We start from the raw sequence: 20,498 nt of genomic DNA, 5'->3' as shown, positions 1-20,498 counted from the left end.
TGGCCTTACACAGTCTTGGATAGTAGACTCGGGTGCCTCATTTCATGTGACTCCATCTGTGGAGTGTTTTGCTTCTTATCATGTAGGCAAGTATGGCAAGGTTTACCTTGGGGATAACCATGCTTGTGACATTGAAGGAATGGGCACTGTGCGCTTGGCATTAAACAATGGCCAAGAGTTTATGCTTAAAGATGTAAGGTATGTACCAGGCATCAAGAAGAGTCTATTGTCTGTTGGCCAGATGGATGCACAGGGTTATACAACCATTTTTGCTGGGGGTTCATGTAAGTTGCTTAAGGGATCAATGCTCATTGTCAAGGGATGCAAGAGTGGTACATTGTACTATTTACATGGCAAAGCTTTGCCTGGCAAGTTTCTTGCAGTGGCCGAAGTTGCTTCTCATTTGGAGTTGTGGCACAAAAGACTTGGCCATATGAGCCAGAAGGGACTTGATGTGCTCTCCTCTTTGAAGAGGGTTGATGTAAAGGGCACCAAGTTAGATTTTTGTAATGACTGTTTGTATGGTAAACAAAAGAAGTCTTCTTATTATTCTGGTGTCTCGCGCAAAGCTAATGCTCTTGATTTAATTCACTCCGATGTATGTTCAATGCCTGTTAAGTCTTTTGGTGGTGCATCATACTTTGTTACGTTCATTGATGATTGCACTAGGAAAGGTTGGGCATATTTGTTAAAGAATAAGAGTGAGACATTTAATGCATTTAAGAGGTTTCATGCTTTTGTGACCACGCAAAAGGGTAGTAAGCTTAAATGTTTGAGATCTGACAATGGGGGGGAGTACACATCTACTGAATTTCAGCGTTATTGCGAAGAATATGGGATTAAAAGGGAGTTGATAGCCCCTTATAATCCATCTTCTAATGGTGTGGCTGAGAGGTATAACCGTACTTCATGTGAGAGAGTGCGTTGCATGTTGTCCACGGCTAATCTCCCTCATGGGTTTTGGGGAGAGGCTTTGAAAACTGCAGTTTATGTATGCAATCGCTCTCCTAACAGTACGCTGAAAAATGACATTCCAGAGGAGGTTTGGTCTGGCAAACCTGCCTCTTATGATCATTTGAGAGTGTTTGGTTGTGAGGCTTTTGTCCATGTTCGTAATGACTTGAGGACAAAGCTAGATGCCAAGTCCATCCAAGGACTCTTCCTAGGTTATGGGGAAGAGGGTGAAATGGGCTACAGGATATGGTTGCCTCAGTTTAAGAGGGTAATATGCAGCCGAGATGTAGTGTTCAATGAGGCTAAATTGCTGAAAAATGCTACATCTTCTGAAATTGACAAGAAATCGGTCAAATTTCAGCTTCTCTTGCCACCTATTGATGTTGAAAAAGAGCCTCAGGATGCATTACCGCAAGTTGAAATTGATAATCAGCCGGTTAACCTTGAGCCAGAAGAGGTAGGACATGATTTAGATGCTCCAAATGAGGATGGACAGCCACCTGTCATGGCTGAAAATGATTTTCAGCAGCATGAGCATGCTGAAAATGAGTTGCCTCCTGATGTAGAACCTGTGCCTGAGAATGTAGATCATTGGGTACGCAGGTCTACTCGTGTCAGAAGGTTGATACAGCGCTTTGACCCCTCTTTGCATCATGTTATGTTGATAGATGAGGGAGAGCCTCTTACATATAAGAGGCAAAATCATGTGAGTTAAGAAGTAAGTGGGAGCTTGCGATGCAAGAGGAAATCAAATCTTTGCATGCAAACAATACTTGGGATCTTGTGCCATTGCCTAAAGGAAGAAAGGCTCTTCCTAACAAATGGGTTTACAAGGTCAAAATGTGTTGATGGAAAGCCCAAGTATAAAGCAAGGTTAATTGCCAAAGGGTATGCACAGAAAGAGGGGATTGACTTTCCAGAGATCTTTTCTCCTGTTGTAAAGCTTACGACATTGCGTGTCCTTTTTGCTCTCGCTGCAGTGCTTGACTTAGAATTGAATCAAATGGATGTAAAAACAGCTTTTCTTCATGGTGACATTGATGAAGATATCTACATGAAGCAACTTGAGGTTTTGTAGTTCTTGATAGAAAGGAACTTGTATGCAAACTAAGAAGGGCACTGTATGGTTTGAGACAGTCATCACGTCAGTGGTACAAAAAGTTTGATACTTTTATGCTGTCTCAAGGCTTTAAACGTAGCCATTCAAACCATTGTTTGTATACAAAGCAGGATAATGATGGAAGTCCTATAATCCTTGTGCTATATGTAGATGATATGTTGATTGCTGGGAAGCATAAGTCTACCATTGATGCTCTTAAACGTCAGATGAATTCAGATTTTGCAATGAAGGTTTTAGGTGATGCTGAGCAAATCTTGGGCATGAGAATCAAGAGAGATAGAAAGCTGAAATTGCTCTTCTTATCTCAAGAAAAGTACATTGCTAAAGTACTTGACAGGTTTAACATGGCTGAAGCTAAGTCACTTGGAGTACCTTTACCTCCACACACAAAACTTAGCAAAGCCGATTGCCCAAAGGATGACGTGGCAGTGAATGCTATGAAGGGAATCCCTTATGCATCAGCTTGTGGTTCTCTTATGTATGCTATAGTTGCCACTCGTCCTGACATTGCCCATGCGGTGGGAGTTGTTAGTAGATACATGTCCAATCCCGGCAAAGCACATTGGGAAGCTGTGAAATGCATTCTGAGATACTTGTTAGGTACACAATCTAGGTGTATATGCTATGGCAAAAGTGACCTGAAGTTGCAGGGCTATTGTGATGCAGATATGGCAGGTGACTTGGATACCAGGAAGTCCACTAGTGGCTATGTGTTTGCTATTGCTGGTGGTGCTGTCTCTTGGTGTTCACGACTGCAGAAAATTGTGGCATTGAGTACTACTGAGGCTGAATATATTTCAGCCACAGAAGCTTCTAAAGAGGCCATGTGGTTGGGCAGACTTGTCAAAGAGCTTGGTATGCCTGCTAGTACTCCTGTCTTGGGATGTGATAGCCAAAGTGCTGTCTATTTGGCCAAGAATGCCATGTTTCATGCACGGACAAAGCACATTGATGTGCAATACCACTTCATACGACAGATATTGGAGGATGGTCTAGTCACCTTGACTAAGATTCACACACAGGATAACCCTGCAGATGTTCTCACCAAGAGTCTTGATAAGGCTCAACATGAGCATTGCATACAGCTGGTGGGAGTTGGTTAACTTAAAGGCGTCATTTATGCCTTTAAGTGGGAGGTTGTTGGGTTAAAGGCCTAAATAACCCCTTTTTGTACATTTTTTTACTTTGTTCAGGTTCATATTGAACCTGGACACATTTTTTAAAGGTCACTTATAATAAAAGTGGGAAAACCCAAAACTCACTTATTGAGTTTTCCCCAAAAACTTGAGCCCTCTCTCTCTCCCTCTTCGTTCTGCTAGCGCTTCCTCTCCTACTGGCTTTCGCCACCCCTCTCTGCACACACACTGCACTTCCTCGCGTGCTCTTTCACTTGCACACACCGCCGCGCGCTCAACATTAAAGAGCATAAGGAGAGTACTTGATTAAAGGTAGCACAATGAACATTGTTCCTAGTTAGCTTGGCATGAACAATACTTGTAAAAGAGAGAGAATTAGGGAAACTGACAAAAGTTGAGGACCAGATTTACTCCTCCAAAAGGCTTTTGTATTATAGATTCTCCATGTAGAGAGACTTGGTACAATACATACTTTGGGTTCCTTGAAACCTTGTTGATGCCATGAAGATGTTAAGCTTCATGCACCGATATTATGCTCGTAACTAACTTGCAAAAGCATTAACTTGTCCCCGGCCTCAATCCCAAGACCTCAAATACCTTTAAAGGTGGAGAGAGCTAGCAGGGAGTGAGGAAAGGGAAGAGGAAGAAGAAGTAACATACGAGAAAAAAGTACTTTCCTCACCATAGCTTACTCTTGGAGCTTTAGCTTAGCATAGTAATATAGATGGTAGAGAAGATGAGCATGCCATTGAAGCTTGGCTTTTGGTTGGATTTGCATTCCATAGCCAAGAGATGTTGGTGTAGGCTCTTAACTTCTCAAACTTGGAGAAGGAGATGGAGTTCTTGCTCAACACGATGAGAAAATGTGAGAGTGTGCGTGTGTGAGAATGAGTAAAAAGCAAGTTCTCTCCTAGCCTTGGTCGACCCCTCTCACTTGCTACTCTTGCTTGCCTCTCATTGACTCATGCCATGCTTAGCCAATCAAGGGCCTTGGTCATAACTAGCAATAGAGGTAGCATTTGGACAAGTGTCCTCCTTTCCCCTTTGAGAGAGAGGGCTTGAATAATGATTAGATAATTATTTTATTAATCTAAATTCTCATTGGACCTCTCTAAAGGTCATCCAATAGGCTTTAGACACATTATGAGGGCAACCTTGCTAAGGGCTTGACATGTGTCCTATATGCCTCTTGTGGAACGGGTGACCCTTGAGAGGGTGCATGTGTGTTCTCTCTCCTCCCCCTCCTTTGTAGGCACCTTTTTGACTTCAAGCACCTCAAGCTTCTCAAGCATCTTAGTCATCAAGCATCTCAAGTACCTTAGTCTGCTCAAGCACCTCAAGCACCTTAGTCAGCTCAAGAATGACAAGCACCTCAAGCACATGCCTAGCTTGTCTAAGGTCTAAAGTACCTAAAGGTCCTAGGTCTAAGGACTTGTAACACTAACCTTTGGAGGTCTTTAATGAAGCTAACCCTAAGTTCTTTTAAGCTCTATTATCTGCTCATTGCTCTTTGGTAGACTATCTCCCTTTTGGACCCTTCATGAGATATATGGATATAGCCTCCCTAATCTTTTGAAAAGATTCTTGTAGGTCTTGGCTATACTCATCAGTAGCGAAGATCTTCCCATGTACCTTAAGTAGCAAGGGACTTTTAGGTCTTCCCTCAATGATTTCGAAGGGTGCCTTCCCTGTAGTAGTATGGACAGTGTTATTGTGCGCATACTCTACAAGAGGTAGGTACTTCTCCCATTGTGAGCGTTGATCTACTTCCGTGACATAGGTCTTGAGTAGATCTAGAATCGTAAGGTTAGCTATCTCACGTTGGCCATCCGTTTGTGGTTGCTAGGCCGAAGAGAAATTTAGAGATTCTCAAAGAGACTCTTCCAAAAATTATTGGTCATTCGAGGATCTCTATCTAGCACTATGGATGTTGGTAAGCCATGGTGTTTGAAAATCTGTGATATGAAGAGGGTTGCCATTTTATGTGCCTTAATAGTCTTTTTGACAGGTATAAAATGTGCTTGTTTGCTAAACTTGTCGACTATTGTCCATATTCCCCTATTCGCATGTATAGACTTGGATAATCCAAAGATAAAATCCATGGATATACTCTCCCATGGTGAATTAGAAATTGGCAATGGCTGGTTGCTTCCCTCTATCATATGTGGCCTTTTGGCATACCATGCTTTTTGAAGTATGTTTACTTTCATGGTACATCAATAGAAAATACGTTTCTACTCCTCGAAGAATAGGTTGAATCCCTCTATGCCCTGCATAGGGAGGAGCATGGGATTCATACATTACTTTCTCACGAAGGGAGTTAGTAACACATAGCCTATTGCCATGGAGAAGATAACCATCTTGTAAGGTGAACGGTTCTTCTTTCTTCTCTAAGGCAAGGGTTGACATTATATCCTTGAAATCGGGGTCAGTAGCATACTCATCTATCATAGAAGATAGATCATTGTGAGTTGCTATAGACACTGCATTTACTTTTGGTCGTCGTGATAGTGTATTAGCCACTTGATTGTGTTTGCTAGCAAAGTGAGCAGTATGAAAATTAAATTGCGAAAGAAAATTTACCCACCTCATTTGTTTGTCGAAAAGCTTGGTTTGCGTCATGAAGTACTGAAGACTTTGGTGCTCCGTTCGTAGGATGAATGGATTCCCAAAAGATAATGCTTCCACGTATCTAGGACATGTAGAACAGTCAGTGTTGCCTAGAAACGCGTTTCTTGACTCATGAAACGTACGAAACATTTTAGAAATGTTTCTGTATGAGTTTGGACGTTTCAAAGGTAAAGTCAAGGCTACTACTAGTGTTGCACCGCAAGAGGCCTTTCATGAATCTTCAGCCAGTGATAATGAGGATTCAGAAAATGAGGATGAGGAGGAGGAGGAGGAGGAGGTGGGGGAGGAAGAGAAGAATTTGACAGTTGATCTTGTTTGATTTGTTGCTCGTAGAGCTCATGTTACATGTAAACCTTGAAGCCTCTTGTTCTTTGTTTCGGTCATGAAATCCTTAATGTCATGAATGTAGCTTATGTCTTGCTTCTAATGATGAAAGTTAGTCGTATTCTCCCTCTTTTTCATGTCTAATTGTAAGGTAATGCTTAAAACATAGATCTCAGCTTATACCACTTAAACTTACGTACATTTCTTTAGTTTGCACGAGACTTATGTTTTGGGATTTCTTTCTCGGACGAAAACCGTTTCGAAACTTCTGAAACTCATTTCAAACGAAATGTTTCGAAACTCCGTGGCAACTATGAGAACAGCTAGTAGCTCCTCTTCATATATGCCCAACACTCGCTCATCGGAGTTGAGTCTCCGACTCTCATATGCTATGGCATGCCCTTCTTGAAGCAAGACACCACTGTAACCACTGATACCACTGTAATCGGCTTGGACATTGCAAGCGAGAAATCAATAGCAACACATGAATGGAAACTCATAATCGCTGAACTTTAATAGAGAGAGAGAGAGAGAGAGAGAGAGAGAGAGAGAGAGAGAGAGAGAGAGAGAGAGAGAGAGAGAGAGAGAGAGAAATGAAATGAAATGTTATATTAACGTCTTCAAAAGGCCAGAATGACCTATGAGACCAAATTGATACAAAAGTGGTGAATCTGTTACAATGTCTGGGTACCTTAGTACTAAAGTACTAAGTGTGAAAAGTGTGAAAGTGTGAAAATAAATGTGAAAAAAACTAAATACAAAGTATTAAATAAACTTCTTAGGAGCATTCTAGGTGTCTGGCTAGAATGCTTCTAATCCTTTGTTGTAGTCTCCTCCGGTGAAGTGTGCTTCTGCATCTCGGTCGTGGTCGTCTCGATTTCCTAAGCTCAATCGCCCTGTCAATGAGGGTGCCTTTGGTATGAATGTTGGTACTCCTTTGTGCTGGCTGCTGGCCTCTTGCTTCTCCTTCCACTCTTGCTTCTCTCAATCCGAAGAAATCTGTGATCTGCCTCTGAGGCTGTAGTGCTCTTTGTCTTCTCATTAGATTATCCCTGTGCCGATGTAATTCCAGTAGGTACAAGCCTAAGCATCTTTGATCTTGGTATTGCATGACTCTATCTAGAGGTCCAAAGCCTTCTTTAAATAGGCAATGGAAAAGCCCACGTATCTCATAGTATACGTCCCCCGTCCCTAGGGTCCAAAGTGGAGAAAGTGGAGAAAGTTGAAACCCCTCCTGAATCCAGCCTGCCTTGCTGCTCGTATGCCCTCATTTTCTGCCCATTTACTCAGTTGCTGTTCAAGAATGGATGCATACAACCGTGCCAATGTGTGCCCTATCATAATAGTACGGTAGTTCCCTGGTACCGTGGGGTCCCCTGCCTTGAAAAGAGGTACAATAGTAGATAATCTCCAGGACTCGGGTAGTCCCTCACATATGACACGGTTAAACAACCGCGCAAGAACCTCTGACAGTAAATCTCTAGCATGTAGTGCTCTGCCACCAAACCATCATGATCATATGCTCTCCTAGTCCTCATCTTGTGAATGGCGTTCTTCACCATCTCAGTGGTAAAGAAGGTACTAGTGGCTAGACTTGGCTCTAGAGGGTCTGGTAATGGTGGTTGCCCAGGTACTGTATATAATGATGCTGCATATTGACCCCAAATCTTGGGAGAGGTAATCACTGGAGGAGGTGAGTGCTCATGGAAGAGACGCCAGGCCTCACCTGAATCTCGGCTCAAAAAGAGCTGATACAAATCACGTTCCATCTGGGCTAAAAAGGCCCGCTTCTTCCGTCGCACTAAACGCCGAAGGGCAATCCGAGACTGTCTATATGTAATGACTCCAAGTATAAGCTCGCTCTGAATCTGAACTCTCGTCTCTCTGCACTCTTCATCATACCAACTATTCTGAGGCATGTTCCCAGAACGTCTTCTCTGATCTGGTTGAGTGTGTGGGTATGCCTCTGCTGCTGCCCCATGCAAGATCTCCGTCAATAAAGTGGTGATCTCCTCCACTGTAGATACAGGCTCGGCTGCTCCCATCCGTCTGTAAATCTCTTCCACATAAATTGAATCCTTCTCTGGTGTAAGAGAGAGAGAGAGAGAGAGAGAGAGAGAGAGAGAGAGAGAGAGAGAGAGAGAGAGAGAGAGAGAGAGATGAGATGAGATGAGATGAAATGTTATATTAACATCTTCAACATGCCAAAATGACCTATGAGACCAAAAAGTTACAATTGGTGAATCTGATACCATGTTTGAGTACAGAAATTACAAAGTTACAAAGAACTAACACTAAAACACTAAGGAGAAAGGAAATTGGGGGGGGGGGGGGGTTGTGGGTTCAGATGAAATGTCTCATCGGTCGTTGTCGGATCTCATCGACCTCCTCCATGGTCAGTATTCTGGTTGGGCGTCTTGCATGTCGAGCTAGAGTGATCTATATCTTTTGTTGCAGCCTTTGACACGGCCCCGAAGTCAAAGCCTAGAGATATTGGCCCCGAAGTCAAGCTCCCCTTTCGATATTTATTTTTCATTAATCATTGCAAAGTACAACTCTTGCGGGACCTTTGCTCTTAGACTCTCCGTCTAGATGGTCTGCAGAGTGAGGCCCCAAGGGCTCTTATAAATTTACAAGGGATGCCAAAAGCAGAGCCCCAAAAGCAGTTAAACTCAAAAGCAAATAGTTCCAAAAGCAACTGGTAAAAAATCTGCCAGCAAAAAGCACCAGTGCAAAAAGCGGGATTTCGTACAGTTCTGCCACGACAGCAGCCAACTTGAAAAATAGAAATCCGTACAACCACATCAGCAGCCTCTCAGCGCGATTTCGGGATGTTCGTATTGTCTGCCACGTCAGCTGCTCGTACTGCCATATCAACACATGTCCGTACTGTTTTTGCCTGGGTGTCACAAACTGTTGACGTGTCAAAGCCCTGAAGAATGGAGCCAACTTGCAGATCCTGGCCAAGGGGCCTAAACCCTAAGAACAAGTAATAGAAGAAGAAGAAGTCCTACCAACTTATGGGGACCCCGTCCGATGGGTCCCAGTGACATAAAGGAATTAAAAATAAAGCAAGACCCACACACACACACACAAAGGCTTGCGCAACCCAGGACGTGACAGAACTGTACGGATCTCCGCAATTTGTGTTGACATTGCTGATGTGGCAGATTTGTGCAAAACGCGCTGACAGTGCTGATGTGGCAGTTGTACGAAATTTCATGATTTACGCTGGCAGCTTTTTGGCAGTGCTTTTGGACCAGAAGCTTTTGAGTTTGAAGGCTTTTCATGTAAATTGCTTTTGGGGCCTAGGGCCTTTAAATATGAGGCCATGGGCTCATTCTCTAGCATGCTTCCTGGAGAAGGTGCAGAGTCTGGAGTACCGGCTTGTACTGTGTTGATGCAATATAAAGAAATTCCGAAAGGGGCGCCAAGGTTTGGGGCCAATACTCTCTGGGGTGGACCAGTCCGTGTTGCGTCTCTCTCTCTCTCTCTCTCTCTCTCTCTCTCTCTCTCTATTTAGTTGTTATTGAAGTGCTAAAAGTCTGTTCGGTCTGTTCTTTTCTATTGGCACGTGGTGCTCGTCTTGTGACACCGGGGGTGGTCATGCCATGTCATCAGTTTGTCACATTTCAGACTTCTAAGCCTCTAGTTGCTTCGGTTTGATTGATCTAACTAGAATATCACTAGATTATTGTAAGAAAAAGCTTTTTGCACATTCTCCTCACCGCCATAAAACAAATCGATATAAGATCAAGGACACAATAGCAAGCAGATATTCCAAAGATTGATGTTGCACAAATGGAATTACTTTGCTCCTAGTTCAATACCTTATACTGTTCATGGCACTCGATGCGGCTTGATTTTTGAATTCTTTTCACGTATTTCACTCTATTGGAGTACGATATGAACTCTATATGCCTTGTATTAGATTCATGAGCCTTTATCAGGTCATAGCTGTCAAGAAACTTGTTTCTCCTACCCACTCAACCACGAGCTTTTCGCAACAAGCAAAAACAATTTTCTGATCCGCATGGATAGACCTAGCATGTAGCATCTGGACCTAAGCAGCCTGGGACTTATATGTATTGAAAGAGCAAATAGCTCAGATTTCTTTGCTTTGCCTCACACCCAAATTGATTTATCGGACATGATTCCTGGCAAATATCTCAGGCCTGTCACATAAACCATCCGACTCAATTTGGTCTTCTTCTTGCCAAGCTTTTACTGGGCTGCAATACATCATTAACCATGTCACATTTATCATTTGGCCCATGTTGTCCTTAACCCTCAAGATCAGACACATCGACTATCGTCTCCACATGTTTGCATATGCACCATCTACGTAAATTCAATACACTCCTCGCCAGGTTTTTACTGGCCCTTAATTGCACCATGAACATGAGACGTTGTCAGGAGTTTTTTGGAGCAAGGGATTGCTCATATGTACATACACATGCACGGTGCATCGAATAAAGGATAGCCCATTTTCTTTAGCCAGGTGGTTATGTGGGGCCCACATGTGTACAGGTAGGACAGGGTGTACACAGTGCATCGATTTTCACTATTACCAGTACCACTGTGTTTTTCTACAATAATGAGGAGTTTGTAGCGCGTAAAACTTCTCGAGGAAGCTATCCGCGGGCCAACGAAATGAGGTAAGCAGGTGCGTCAGATGGCATCTAGTGGCGTCAGGAGGGCGAACGAGGTCAATATTTGCACGCGGATGAGGACGGACCCAACGTGGGTGTTTTCTTGGGAGAGTTATGCAGAAAGGTCATCATTAGGACTACTTTTTGGGGCCACTTCACGTGGTGGCGAGATGCATTATTGGAAAAAAGCTGAGTGCCAGGTGTGCGAATGCTGCAAAAAGGTGACAACTATGCACTGCGAGGTCAGTTTTTGGCCTGTTCGGGGTCCGTTTGAGGTCATCTAAAAGGCCAAGGGTGCCCAACTAATAAATCTAAGTGTGGGAACTGAAAAAACAGAGAGAAGACCAGAAAAAACGTGGAGAAGAGAGGAGGAACAGCCGCAGGTGTGTTTTTGGTGTTTTTGGAGCCTGTTTTGGCCGTAAACTGCTCATCCGAGGTCGGATTTGAGCACTTTGACATTGTAGACTGGGGTTTTGGGCCGTTCCGGACGCGATGGCGCTGTCCATTTTGCCAAATTCCTCACTCTTTTCCTGCTGTTTTTCTGTGTAAGTTTCTCCTATGAGCGAAGTTTCTGCTCTAGTTTGTGATTGTATCTGGCTTATTTTACCCATATTGTGTGAGCTATTTGCTCCATTGGTGTTGGCCCAAGCTCAATTGTATCTAAACATCAGAAATTCTCCTCTTTTGAGCTGAGTTTGTTGGGTGTGTGTGTGTGTGTGAGTGTCTGTGTGGAGTGGGCAAGTGGATAGTCTCTCTTCTCTCACTCCAGAGGTGTGTTCCCTGTCTCGGCCAGGTGTGTTGTCTAAGCCGAGTGGTGCCCCATAGTGTGTGTGTATCTTCCCAAGAGTGTGTGTCGGGTCGTTATAGAGGCGCTGTGTGTGTTTTTATCCCGCTCATATTCTTTTGGCGCCCCCACGGAGGATCTTCTTCGAGTCCCTTCTGCTTCGAGCTTCAAGCTTCGAGATTCGGGATTACAGGTTGCAGACTACAGGTTACAGGTTACAGGTACAGGGACAGGTACAGATACAGGTGATTCACACAGGTACAGGTAGCTGGAGTACAGTGATATACTAGCAGTGGTGTCACTTGCAGTTGTTGTGGGTATGCATCCTTTAGCGCCTGTTTGAGCGCATTGTCTGTTGGATTGTACGTTACTTGTGGAAACTTCCATTGTATGCATTTGTGGAGCCATACTTGGTTGTATTTGGCAGTCCCAGCCATTTCTGAAACTTGGTCTGGAAGATAGTCATTTCTGAGACTTGACTATATGCGATTTGCATTAACCTTCGTGTGAGGGTCGATAGCGTGAGGTTTTTATTGAGCTGGGGGATTCTCAAATGTGGAGATCCTTTCGGTGATACAGGTAGCTGGAGTACCCTTTTTGTGACCTCGCCATAGGTGTACTAGTGAGTCCTATTTGATGCTCGGGTTCTATTGTTGACAGCACAGTCTATATTTTGGGTTCCTACTGCTCTACTTCTGGGGAAACTCTGCCAAAATTTTTCCAAGTTATGATGGCTGGTTTTTTGGTCTTGTGAGCCATTTATGCTGTGATGCTGTTGAAATTTTGGCAAAATCAGAGGATAAGTCAGGTGTGCCTTCTTGGGAGCTGCATGGTTGGGTTTAATGGATGATCAAAATGGCCCTCAATTCACTCCTTTTCATTTAACTCAAAGAATCCAGATAAATGTTCATGTGTCCAGGAAGATTTTTTTCCAGCAGCGCATAGTCTTTATGTTCGGGCCAAGAAGATTAAGGGAGATACTGGAATGTCCTTTGCCTGTTGTAATTCCGATGATTAACTATGAAAACTCATTTGATGTGCATGTGTTTGTCCTTATCTAAAGTTGAGCTCCATTGAAGTTTCTGGGGACTGGGTAGTCAAAAGTTTTGGGTTCTTGCACGTGTGTTCAAAGGGGTTCTCAAAGCATTGTAACTTGGGTAGCCATGGCTTTCTCTTATCCGGAGTTTCATGGAAGAAGTGGTGAAGATGCGGAAGACTTTCTGGAGCAAGTCGAGGTGGCATGCATAAGCAACAATATGTGTGATGAGGAGAAGATTTTGAGGCTGTTTGGATTGCTTTTGAAAGATGAGGCCCGTGTTTGGTTCATGGATTTGGAAGCTAAAGAAGCAGTGGCTTCTTCTTATGGTTTGAGTCTTGACAAGTTTATAGAAGCTTTTTTAGAGCGTTTCCAGGTTTTTGAAGATGCAAATGTAGTATGGAATGAGCTCAATGCTCTTAAGCAAGGTTCTTGTCAAGGTGTTGATGCCTATATACAAGTTTTTACAGATTTATGGACTTGTTGGTGTGTTGCTCTTAAGGATGAGACCCCCCCTTGTTCATTGAAGAAAAGTTCTTTTGTTGACGGTTTGTCACCTTGGTTGCGGTTCGAGGTTGAGTTGAAGAGGCCCGAGTCTTTTGAAGATGCGGTATGCATTGCAAAGCACAAGGAATGGAAGTTTAAGCGTCTTGAGGAACATGGTATTAGTACAGGTATGCATGTGCAATATGGATTTGACATGGAAGATGAAGTTAAGCCTAAGCAGGTGAAAAGTAGCCTATCCTATGATGTTTCTCGTTTCTTCCCAAGGTCTATTGTGAAGCGTAAAGAGGTCTTGCAGGTTGACAGGCTTCTGGAAGAGCCTAAAGAGGTGAGTAATGCTTTGGATACAGGATTGAAAAGTCTTGAAGAGGATGCATTGGCTACTTGTGTACCTTGTGATTCTGGGTGTGAGTGTGAGGTTGAGGTTATTGATGATGAGCATGTATCTTTGGATACTAGTTCCTTGGAAATTACGGAAGAGGGCAAGGTTGAGAGCCATTTTGTGGATTTGTTGGATGTGGAGCCTGTTTTGAAGCCAGATGTTGATGGATGTGCAGTGATTGAATCGATTTGTGAGCATGATTGTGGTTTAGAGCAGAGATCTGTATTCTTGGAGACTGATGAACCCATGCTGGAAGCTATGGATAGTGATGATAGCCATGATTATGATGTGGATGAAGTTATGTGTGATGATGAGTATGCTTATGATGATGAGAAGGGGTTTGGCATATATGAGTCCAATCTCAGCTATGTGGATGCCTATGCTAGGGATATGTGTGCTGCGGGGATACTTTTGTGCTTTGGATATCAACAACTTTACCTTCACACAATTCTTTTAGCTACTTGGGTGCATGATTTGCAGGTTGTTGCTATGGCTGGTGAAGCCAAGATGCCAGGTGATGAGTCACTTGAGTTGTCTATATCGGTTGGGTTGAATGTGGCATGCAATATTTATGCTTTTGGAACTCCAGGCAGGGCGGATGTGTTAGTTGAATATGCCTATGGTGCATTTTGGTTGATTGTTGACAAATGTAGGTGTGGTGTTATGATGCTTCTTGTGAATCAGGCGATATGCCTTTGGCCTTTTGATCCAGGTGGAATGAGCATCTACTAGTGCTGCTGCTGAGCATGAATGCTCTAGCAGGCTAGGGGGTGGGCAAATTATGTCAGGAGTTTTTTGGAGCAAGGGATTGCTCATATGTACATACACATGCATGGTGCATCGAATAAAGAATAGCCCATTTTCCTTAGCCAGGTGGTTATGTGGGGCCTACATGTGTATAGGTAGGACAGGGTGTACACAGTGCATCGATTTTCACTATTACCAGTACCACTGTGTTTTTCTACAATAATGAGAAGTTTGTAGCGCGTAAAACTTCTCGAGGAAGCTATCCGCGGGCCAACGAAATGAGGTAAGCAGGTGCGTCAAATGGCATCTAGTGGCGTCAAGAGGGCGAACGAGGTCAATATTTGCACGCGGATGAGGACGGACCCAACGTGGGTGTTTTCTTGTGAGAGTTATGCAGAAAGGTCATCATTAGGACCACTTTTTGGGGCCACTTCACGTGGTGGCGAGATGCATTATTGGAAAAAAGCTGAGTGCCAGGTGTGCGAATGCTGCAAAAAGGTGACAACTATGCACTGCGAGGTCAGTTTTTGGCCTGTTCGGGGTCCGTTTGAGGTCATCTAAAAGGCCAAGGGTGCCCAACTAATAAATCTAAGTGTGGGAACTGAAAAAACAGAGAGAAGACCAGAAAAAACGTGGAGAAGAGAGGAGGAACAGCCGCAGGTGTGTTTTTGGTGTTTTTGGAGCCTGTTTTGGCCGTAAACTGCTCATCCGAGGTCGGATTTGAGCACTTTGACATTGTAGACTGGGGTTTTGGGCCGTTCCGGACGCGATGGCGCTGTCCATTTTGCCAAATTCCTCACTCTTTTCCTGCTGTTTTTCTGTGTAAGTTTCTCCTATGAGCGAAGTTTCTGCTCTAGTTTGTGATTGTATCTGGCTTATTTTACCCATATTGTGTGAGCTATTTGCCCCATTGGTGTTGGCCCAAGCTCAATTGTATCTAAACATCAGAAATTCTCCTCTTTTGAGCTGAGTTTGTTGGGTGTGTGTGTGTGTGTGAGTGTCTGTGTGGAGTGGGCAAGTGGATAGTCTCTCTCCTCTCACTCCAGAGGTGTGTTCCCTGTCTCGGCCAGGTGTGTTGTCTAAGCCGAGTGGTGCCCCATAGTGTGTGTGTATATCTTCCCAAGAGTGTGTGTCGGGTCGTTATAGAGGCGCTGTGTGTGTTTTCATCCCGCTCACAACGTATGCTGGCGTTGTCTTCTGCAAGCCAATTGCAATTTCAACTCGGTTAACTTCTCATGCAGTGCATTTGACTTCTGCTCTTGCTGGCACTTATCATAAGCATTTGTGTGTTAGGATCTTGGCTTTTCAAGTCTCATCCATGCTGAACGAACTGCTTACCATTCAGCTTTTTGATCATTCATTCAGTCTTTATCTACTTGCATCTGGTATCTTTCTGCATCCAGATCGCGCTCATCAAACAGACAATTGGCTGCCATAACCGATTCATGACTATTCACTCGCTTCGCATGCTGTGTGCTTTTTACATTATTCAGTAATTTTTGATAGGCATCTTCAGCTTCGCTAAGATCTGCACATCACTCTCTACGAATTCACTACTTCACTACTTTGTTTGCGTATCAACCATTCCAATTGAGCAAAATTTTATGCAGTCTTTGTTTCGACCAATGTCCATCAAACAATATGCTTTCTGCTTGCTTCATTGTAACTGAAAGCTCTGACACCATATGTAACAACAGAGAATGTAAATGGCATCAACCTGGCATGAATGTACACACATATACCAGGCACAGCCTCAAGAACCATACAAGATTGGTGGTCTCAAGCCCACACATGATTTGGTACATATCATAATAGGCTCAATGTCTTGTAACATACATAGAAAGAGAGTGATTCTGTAGCCTCATGGCTCCTCAATCTAGATTCATCAAACAGCGATTGGTTGACTCAAAAGGCATGGGGGAATTGCGCATATGCCTTCTCTAAACGACACAAACTGCTAGCTAAGGGCCAGGTAGAAAGGCCCTCAAGGGAACACACACATTCTTTCCCTGGCTGTCACTTCACTTTCACATTCTGAGTTGGAACATACAAATGCGTGCATGCATACATATCAATTTAATAGCTTGATGAGTTTATAGCCTGAATTCAAGCTGAAATGCCTTGTATCCAGGTGCCTACTGGGCTTGAGTTAGGAATCAGCACCATGACAAGGAAGGAGAAATCACTTATTTATGTGTGTGGAGCCCATCTGACAGACGCATCTTCAATCCCAAACCTTCCCACGGATGTAGAAGAAATACAGTTTGAAGTTGAAATTGTACAAATCATTCAGGTCAGTTCAAGAAAAGTGTTGACAATTTACCTGCCTCCACCCATGGCTACAATCACAGGAAGCTTAAATTGCTGACATCTCTTGGTTTGGCTTAATAACAGGTGAGGGATGTGGTTGGTGATGGTCGAGTTGTTAAACGTCGCATACAAGATGGCAGAGGTATGTCAGCGTAAGAATCTTCTGTTGAAATCCTCCACTTATGCTTTTGCATTGAGTATGAAGTGTTTGAGCCTATATAGACTTTGTCTTCTGCAAACCATGTCTGTTGCTTTGCTCCTGTGACTTCAGGCCTCTTGGCATCTCAAGTTAAAGCTACCCTTACTCTGGAAGTTTGCGCTACATTATGACATTGTTCTATTAACCGTGTAATGTGGGCAGGTGAATTTCCCATGGACTGTCCATTACAGGATTGTGTATTGCGCATTCATTACAAAGGGTATCTCCCTAGAGCTGGTGGCTTGATATTTTTTGATTCTCGGAAAGATAATGAAGGGGGTGAACCTGTTGTTTTTGGATCCGATGAAGGCCTTGTAAGTCTCATGTCATAATCGCTTCATGTGCTGGGTCCTATTTCTTTGACTTAAATCAAGCATTTTAAATAGTCTGAAGTATTCTCCATCATTGGCCTCTTCTACCTTATTATAAAATGAATGTGTTTTATCGTCATAATCATATAAAATGAATCCATACCTATCTCCTAATGGCTTTAAAGAAAATATATTCACTACCTATATAGTGTATAGTGCAAGGGCACTCTAAAGTGAAGAAAGCCCTAAAGGGAAAATAAGAAAAAGAAAAACACAAAATGTATCAATGTGCACTCGACCATCTCTTTATATGGACACAAAAAGTCTTTTGACTCTCCACTTTCATAGGTTTTTTCATTTCCTAAACTCACCCTGCACTTATGCACTTAACATCTTTTGAAAGGCTTTTTATTTTTTCGAGATTGTGGAGACCTAGTGGCTCTACTTTTGAAAAATATATGATTCCTTTGGGGAATGGCTAAGGATATTGCACTCAACACCTAGGGAATGTGACTATTGTTGTGAGATAGAAATGAAATGTAATGAAATGATATATTAACGACTTCGAAGGGCCAAATTTATGAGACCATTCCATTACAAAATTGTGAATCTGATACCATGTCTGGGTACAAAAGAAGAGATACTATTATGAATCTAGAAGTGATACTAGCTGGAACTGTGTTGGGTATGTGTGACCACTGATACAATGGGTGCCCAATTGATATAATGGGTGATGAATCCGTCCTCATCTGTACGAGAGAGAGAGAGAGAGAGAGAGAGAGAGAGAGAGAGAGAGAGAGAGAGAGAGAGAGAGAGAGAGATGAAATGTTATATTAACGTCTTCAAAAGGCCATAGTGACCTATGAGACCAGAAAGTTACAAGGTGGTGGATCTGATACAAAGTCAGAGTAACAAAATAACCTAATCAACAGTACAAAACAAAGATATATATTATAGGATTCTAGATAGGTCGATGTGAGCTAAGCCGAAAAACTAAGCAAGAATGGGCGGCTAGTTGGGATAGCTGAATCACAAAAGATCTAGCATCAGTCGTTGGCGGATCTCATCAATTTCCTCCATGGTTAGTAGTCTGACCCGGAGTTGTGCATGCCTGGCCAGCGTGCTCTGAATCTTTTGACGTAGCCTCTGTCGATGCTGTGTAGTCCTGCGCAATTGTGGGCGCCTGGATTTCCCTAGTTCAATCGCTCGGTCAATCAATGTGCCTCTGGTGTGAGACGGGGGGGGGGGAGCTCTGCTGTGGGAGTGGCTCTTGCGGCTGTCCTGTGTCTGCTCTGAAGAAGTCTGTAATCCGTCTTTGAGACTGGTTAGCCTCGCCATTCATCAGGCTCTCTCTGTGTCTGCGCAGCGCGAACAAGAACAGACCCAGGCATCTTTGATCTTCGTATCCCATTACTCTTGAGAGTGGTCCAAAACCCTCTCTGAACAAGCAATGGAAGCGGCCTTGTATTTTGTAGTACACGGGGCAGCGGCATGTATAATGCAGCTCTGTCTCAGGTTCCATGTCACACAAGGGGCATGTCCTGGCCTCTGCTGGTACTCCGCTATATCTCCCGGTTTCAATCCGCAGCTGGTGAGACGATGTGCGTAACTGGCCAATAGCACACCGTATCCCATGAGACAGGTGGGTATCCATGTATCTGGGTCTCATCACAAAACCATCTTCCATAAGCTGGAGAAGTCTCTGTAGAAAGCCATCTTTGTGCCCAGTTCTTGTGCTAGTTGTATCCATGTCCTCCTGGTGTCTAGTTGGGTCAGGTCTTGGCGAATGAGCTTGGTGATCTCTGACTGTGTAAGAATGAGAGATGGTGCATCCAATGCATACTGGAATGGTGGCAGCCTGTCTATGCTGAACCCATGCGCCTGAACCCATGCGAGAGAGAGAGAGAGAGAGAGAGAGAGAGAGAGAGAGAGAGAGAGAGAGAGAGAGAGAGAGAGAGAGAGAGAGAGAGAGAGAAATGAAATGAAATGAATGTTATATTAACGTCTTCAAAAGGCTAGAATGACCTATGAGACCAAACTGATACAAAAGTGGTGAATCTGTTACAATGTCTGGGTACCTTAGTACTAAAGTACTAAGTGTGAGTGTGAAAATAAATGTGAAAACTAAATACAAAGTATTAAATAAACTTCTTAGGAGCATTCTGGGTGTCTGGCTAGAATGCTTCTAATCCTTTGTTGTAGTCTCCTCCGGTGAAGTGTGCTTCTGCATCTCGGTCGTGGTTGTCTCGATTTCCTAAGCTCAATCGCCCTGTCAATGAGGGTGCCTTTGGTATGAATGTGGGTACTCCTTTGTGCAGGCTGTTGGCCTCTTGCTTCACCTTCCACTCCTGCTTCTCTCAATCCGAAGAAATCTGTGATCTGCCTATGAGGCTGTAGTGCTCTTTGTCTTCTCATTAGATTATCCTTGTGCCGATGTAGTTCCAGTAGGTACAAGCCTAAGCATCTTTGATCTTGGTATTGCATGACTCTATCTAGAGGTCCAAAGCCTTCTTTAAATAGGCAATGGAAACGCCCACGTATCTCATAGTATAGGGTGCAATGGCATATGTAGTGTAATTCTGTCTCCGGCTTCATTCCGCATAACTTGCAAATTCTGCTCTCAGGTGGGATTCCCCTAAATCTGCCAAATTCAATTTCCAGCTGGTGTGAGGATGTACGAATCTGACCAAGAGCACATCTCAAACCATGAGAGAGAGAGAGAGAGAGAGAGAGAGAGAGAGAGAGAGAGAGAGAGAGAGAGAGAGAGAGAGAGAGAGAGAGAGAGAGAGAGAGAGAGAGAGAGAGAGAGAGAGAGAGAGAGAGAGAGAGAGAGAGAGAGATGAAATGTTATATTAACGTCTTCAAAAGGCCAAAATGACGTGTGAGACCAAACTGTTATAAAATTGTGAATCTGATACCATGTCTGGGTACAAAAAGGCTAGAACAAAAATACTACTACCACTACTAGAATCCATCCTCATCTGCACTCTAGATGTCGAGAGAGTATGGCTCGAATCCTCTGCTGTAGTCTCCATCGATGCTGTGTAGCCCCTCTCCTCAATCGTGGCCGTTTGGATCTCCGTAGCTCCAATGCCCGGTCGATGAGAGTGCCGGTAGTGGTCGAATGAGTGTGGACGCAGCTCTGTAGTGGTGGCTGCTCCTCGAGCTATCCCATATCTAGTGAAAAGAAATCTGTAATCCGTCTCTGAGACTGTCTCTCTCTAGCTCTCCCCAGTAAAGTGTCTCTATATCTGTGTAACTCAAGTAGATATAGCCCAAGACATCTCTGATCCTCATAACTCATGACCCTAGAGAAAGGACCGAAACCGTCTCTGAATAAGCAGTGGAAACGGTCCCGAATCTCATAGTACACTGTGCAATGACATTTGTAATGTAGCTTTGTCTCTG

At 43.6% G+C, this 20,498-nt stretch overlaps 1 protein-coding gene across 4 annotated transcripts in view; it reads left to right on the top strand.

The window, feature by feature from the left end:
• The window catches only part of PAS1 (FKBP-type peptidyl-prolyl cis-trans isomerase family protein), a 128,824-nt gene that overhangs the window by 70,110 nt on the left and 38,216 nt on the right, over positions 1-20,498 (top strand). For all 4 annotated transcript variants that reach the window (XM_086514779.1, XM_086514778.1, XM_086514780.1 and 1 more), the window contains 3 exons: positions 16,402-16,563; positions 16,665-16,722; positions 16,942-17,093. In XM_086514779.1, coding sequence (XP_086370905.1) covers positions 16,402-16,563; positions 16,665-16,722; positions 16,942-17,093 — 372 coding nt within the window. The remainder of the gene's footprint in view (positions 1-16,401; positions 16,564-16,664; positions 16,723-16,941; positions 17,094-20,498) is intronic.

The sequence above is a fragment of the Adiantum capillus-veneris genome, chromosome 6 (assembly GCF_014529385.1).
Source record: "Adiantum capillus-veneris isolate H3 chromosome 6, ASM1452938v2, whole genome shotgun sequence".
NCBI lineage: Eukaryota > Viridiplantae > Streptophyta > Polypodiopsida > Polypodiales > Pteridaceae > Adiantum > Adiantum capillus-veneris.
This window is presented reverse-complemented; position numbering and strand designations above follow the sequence as displayed.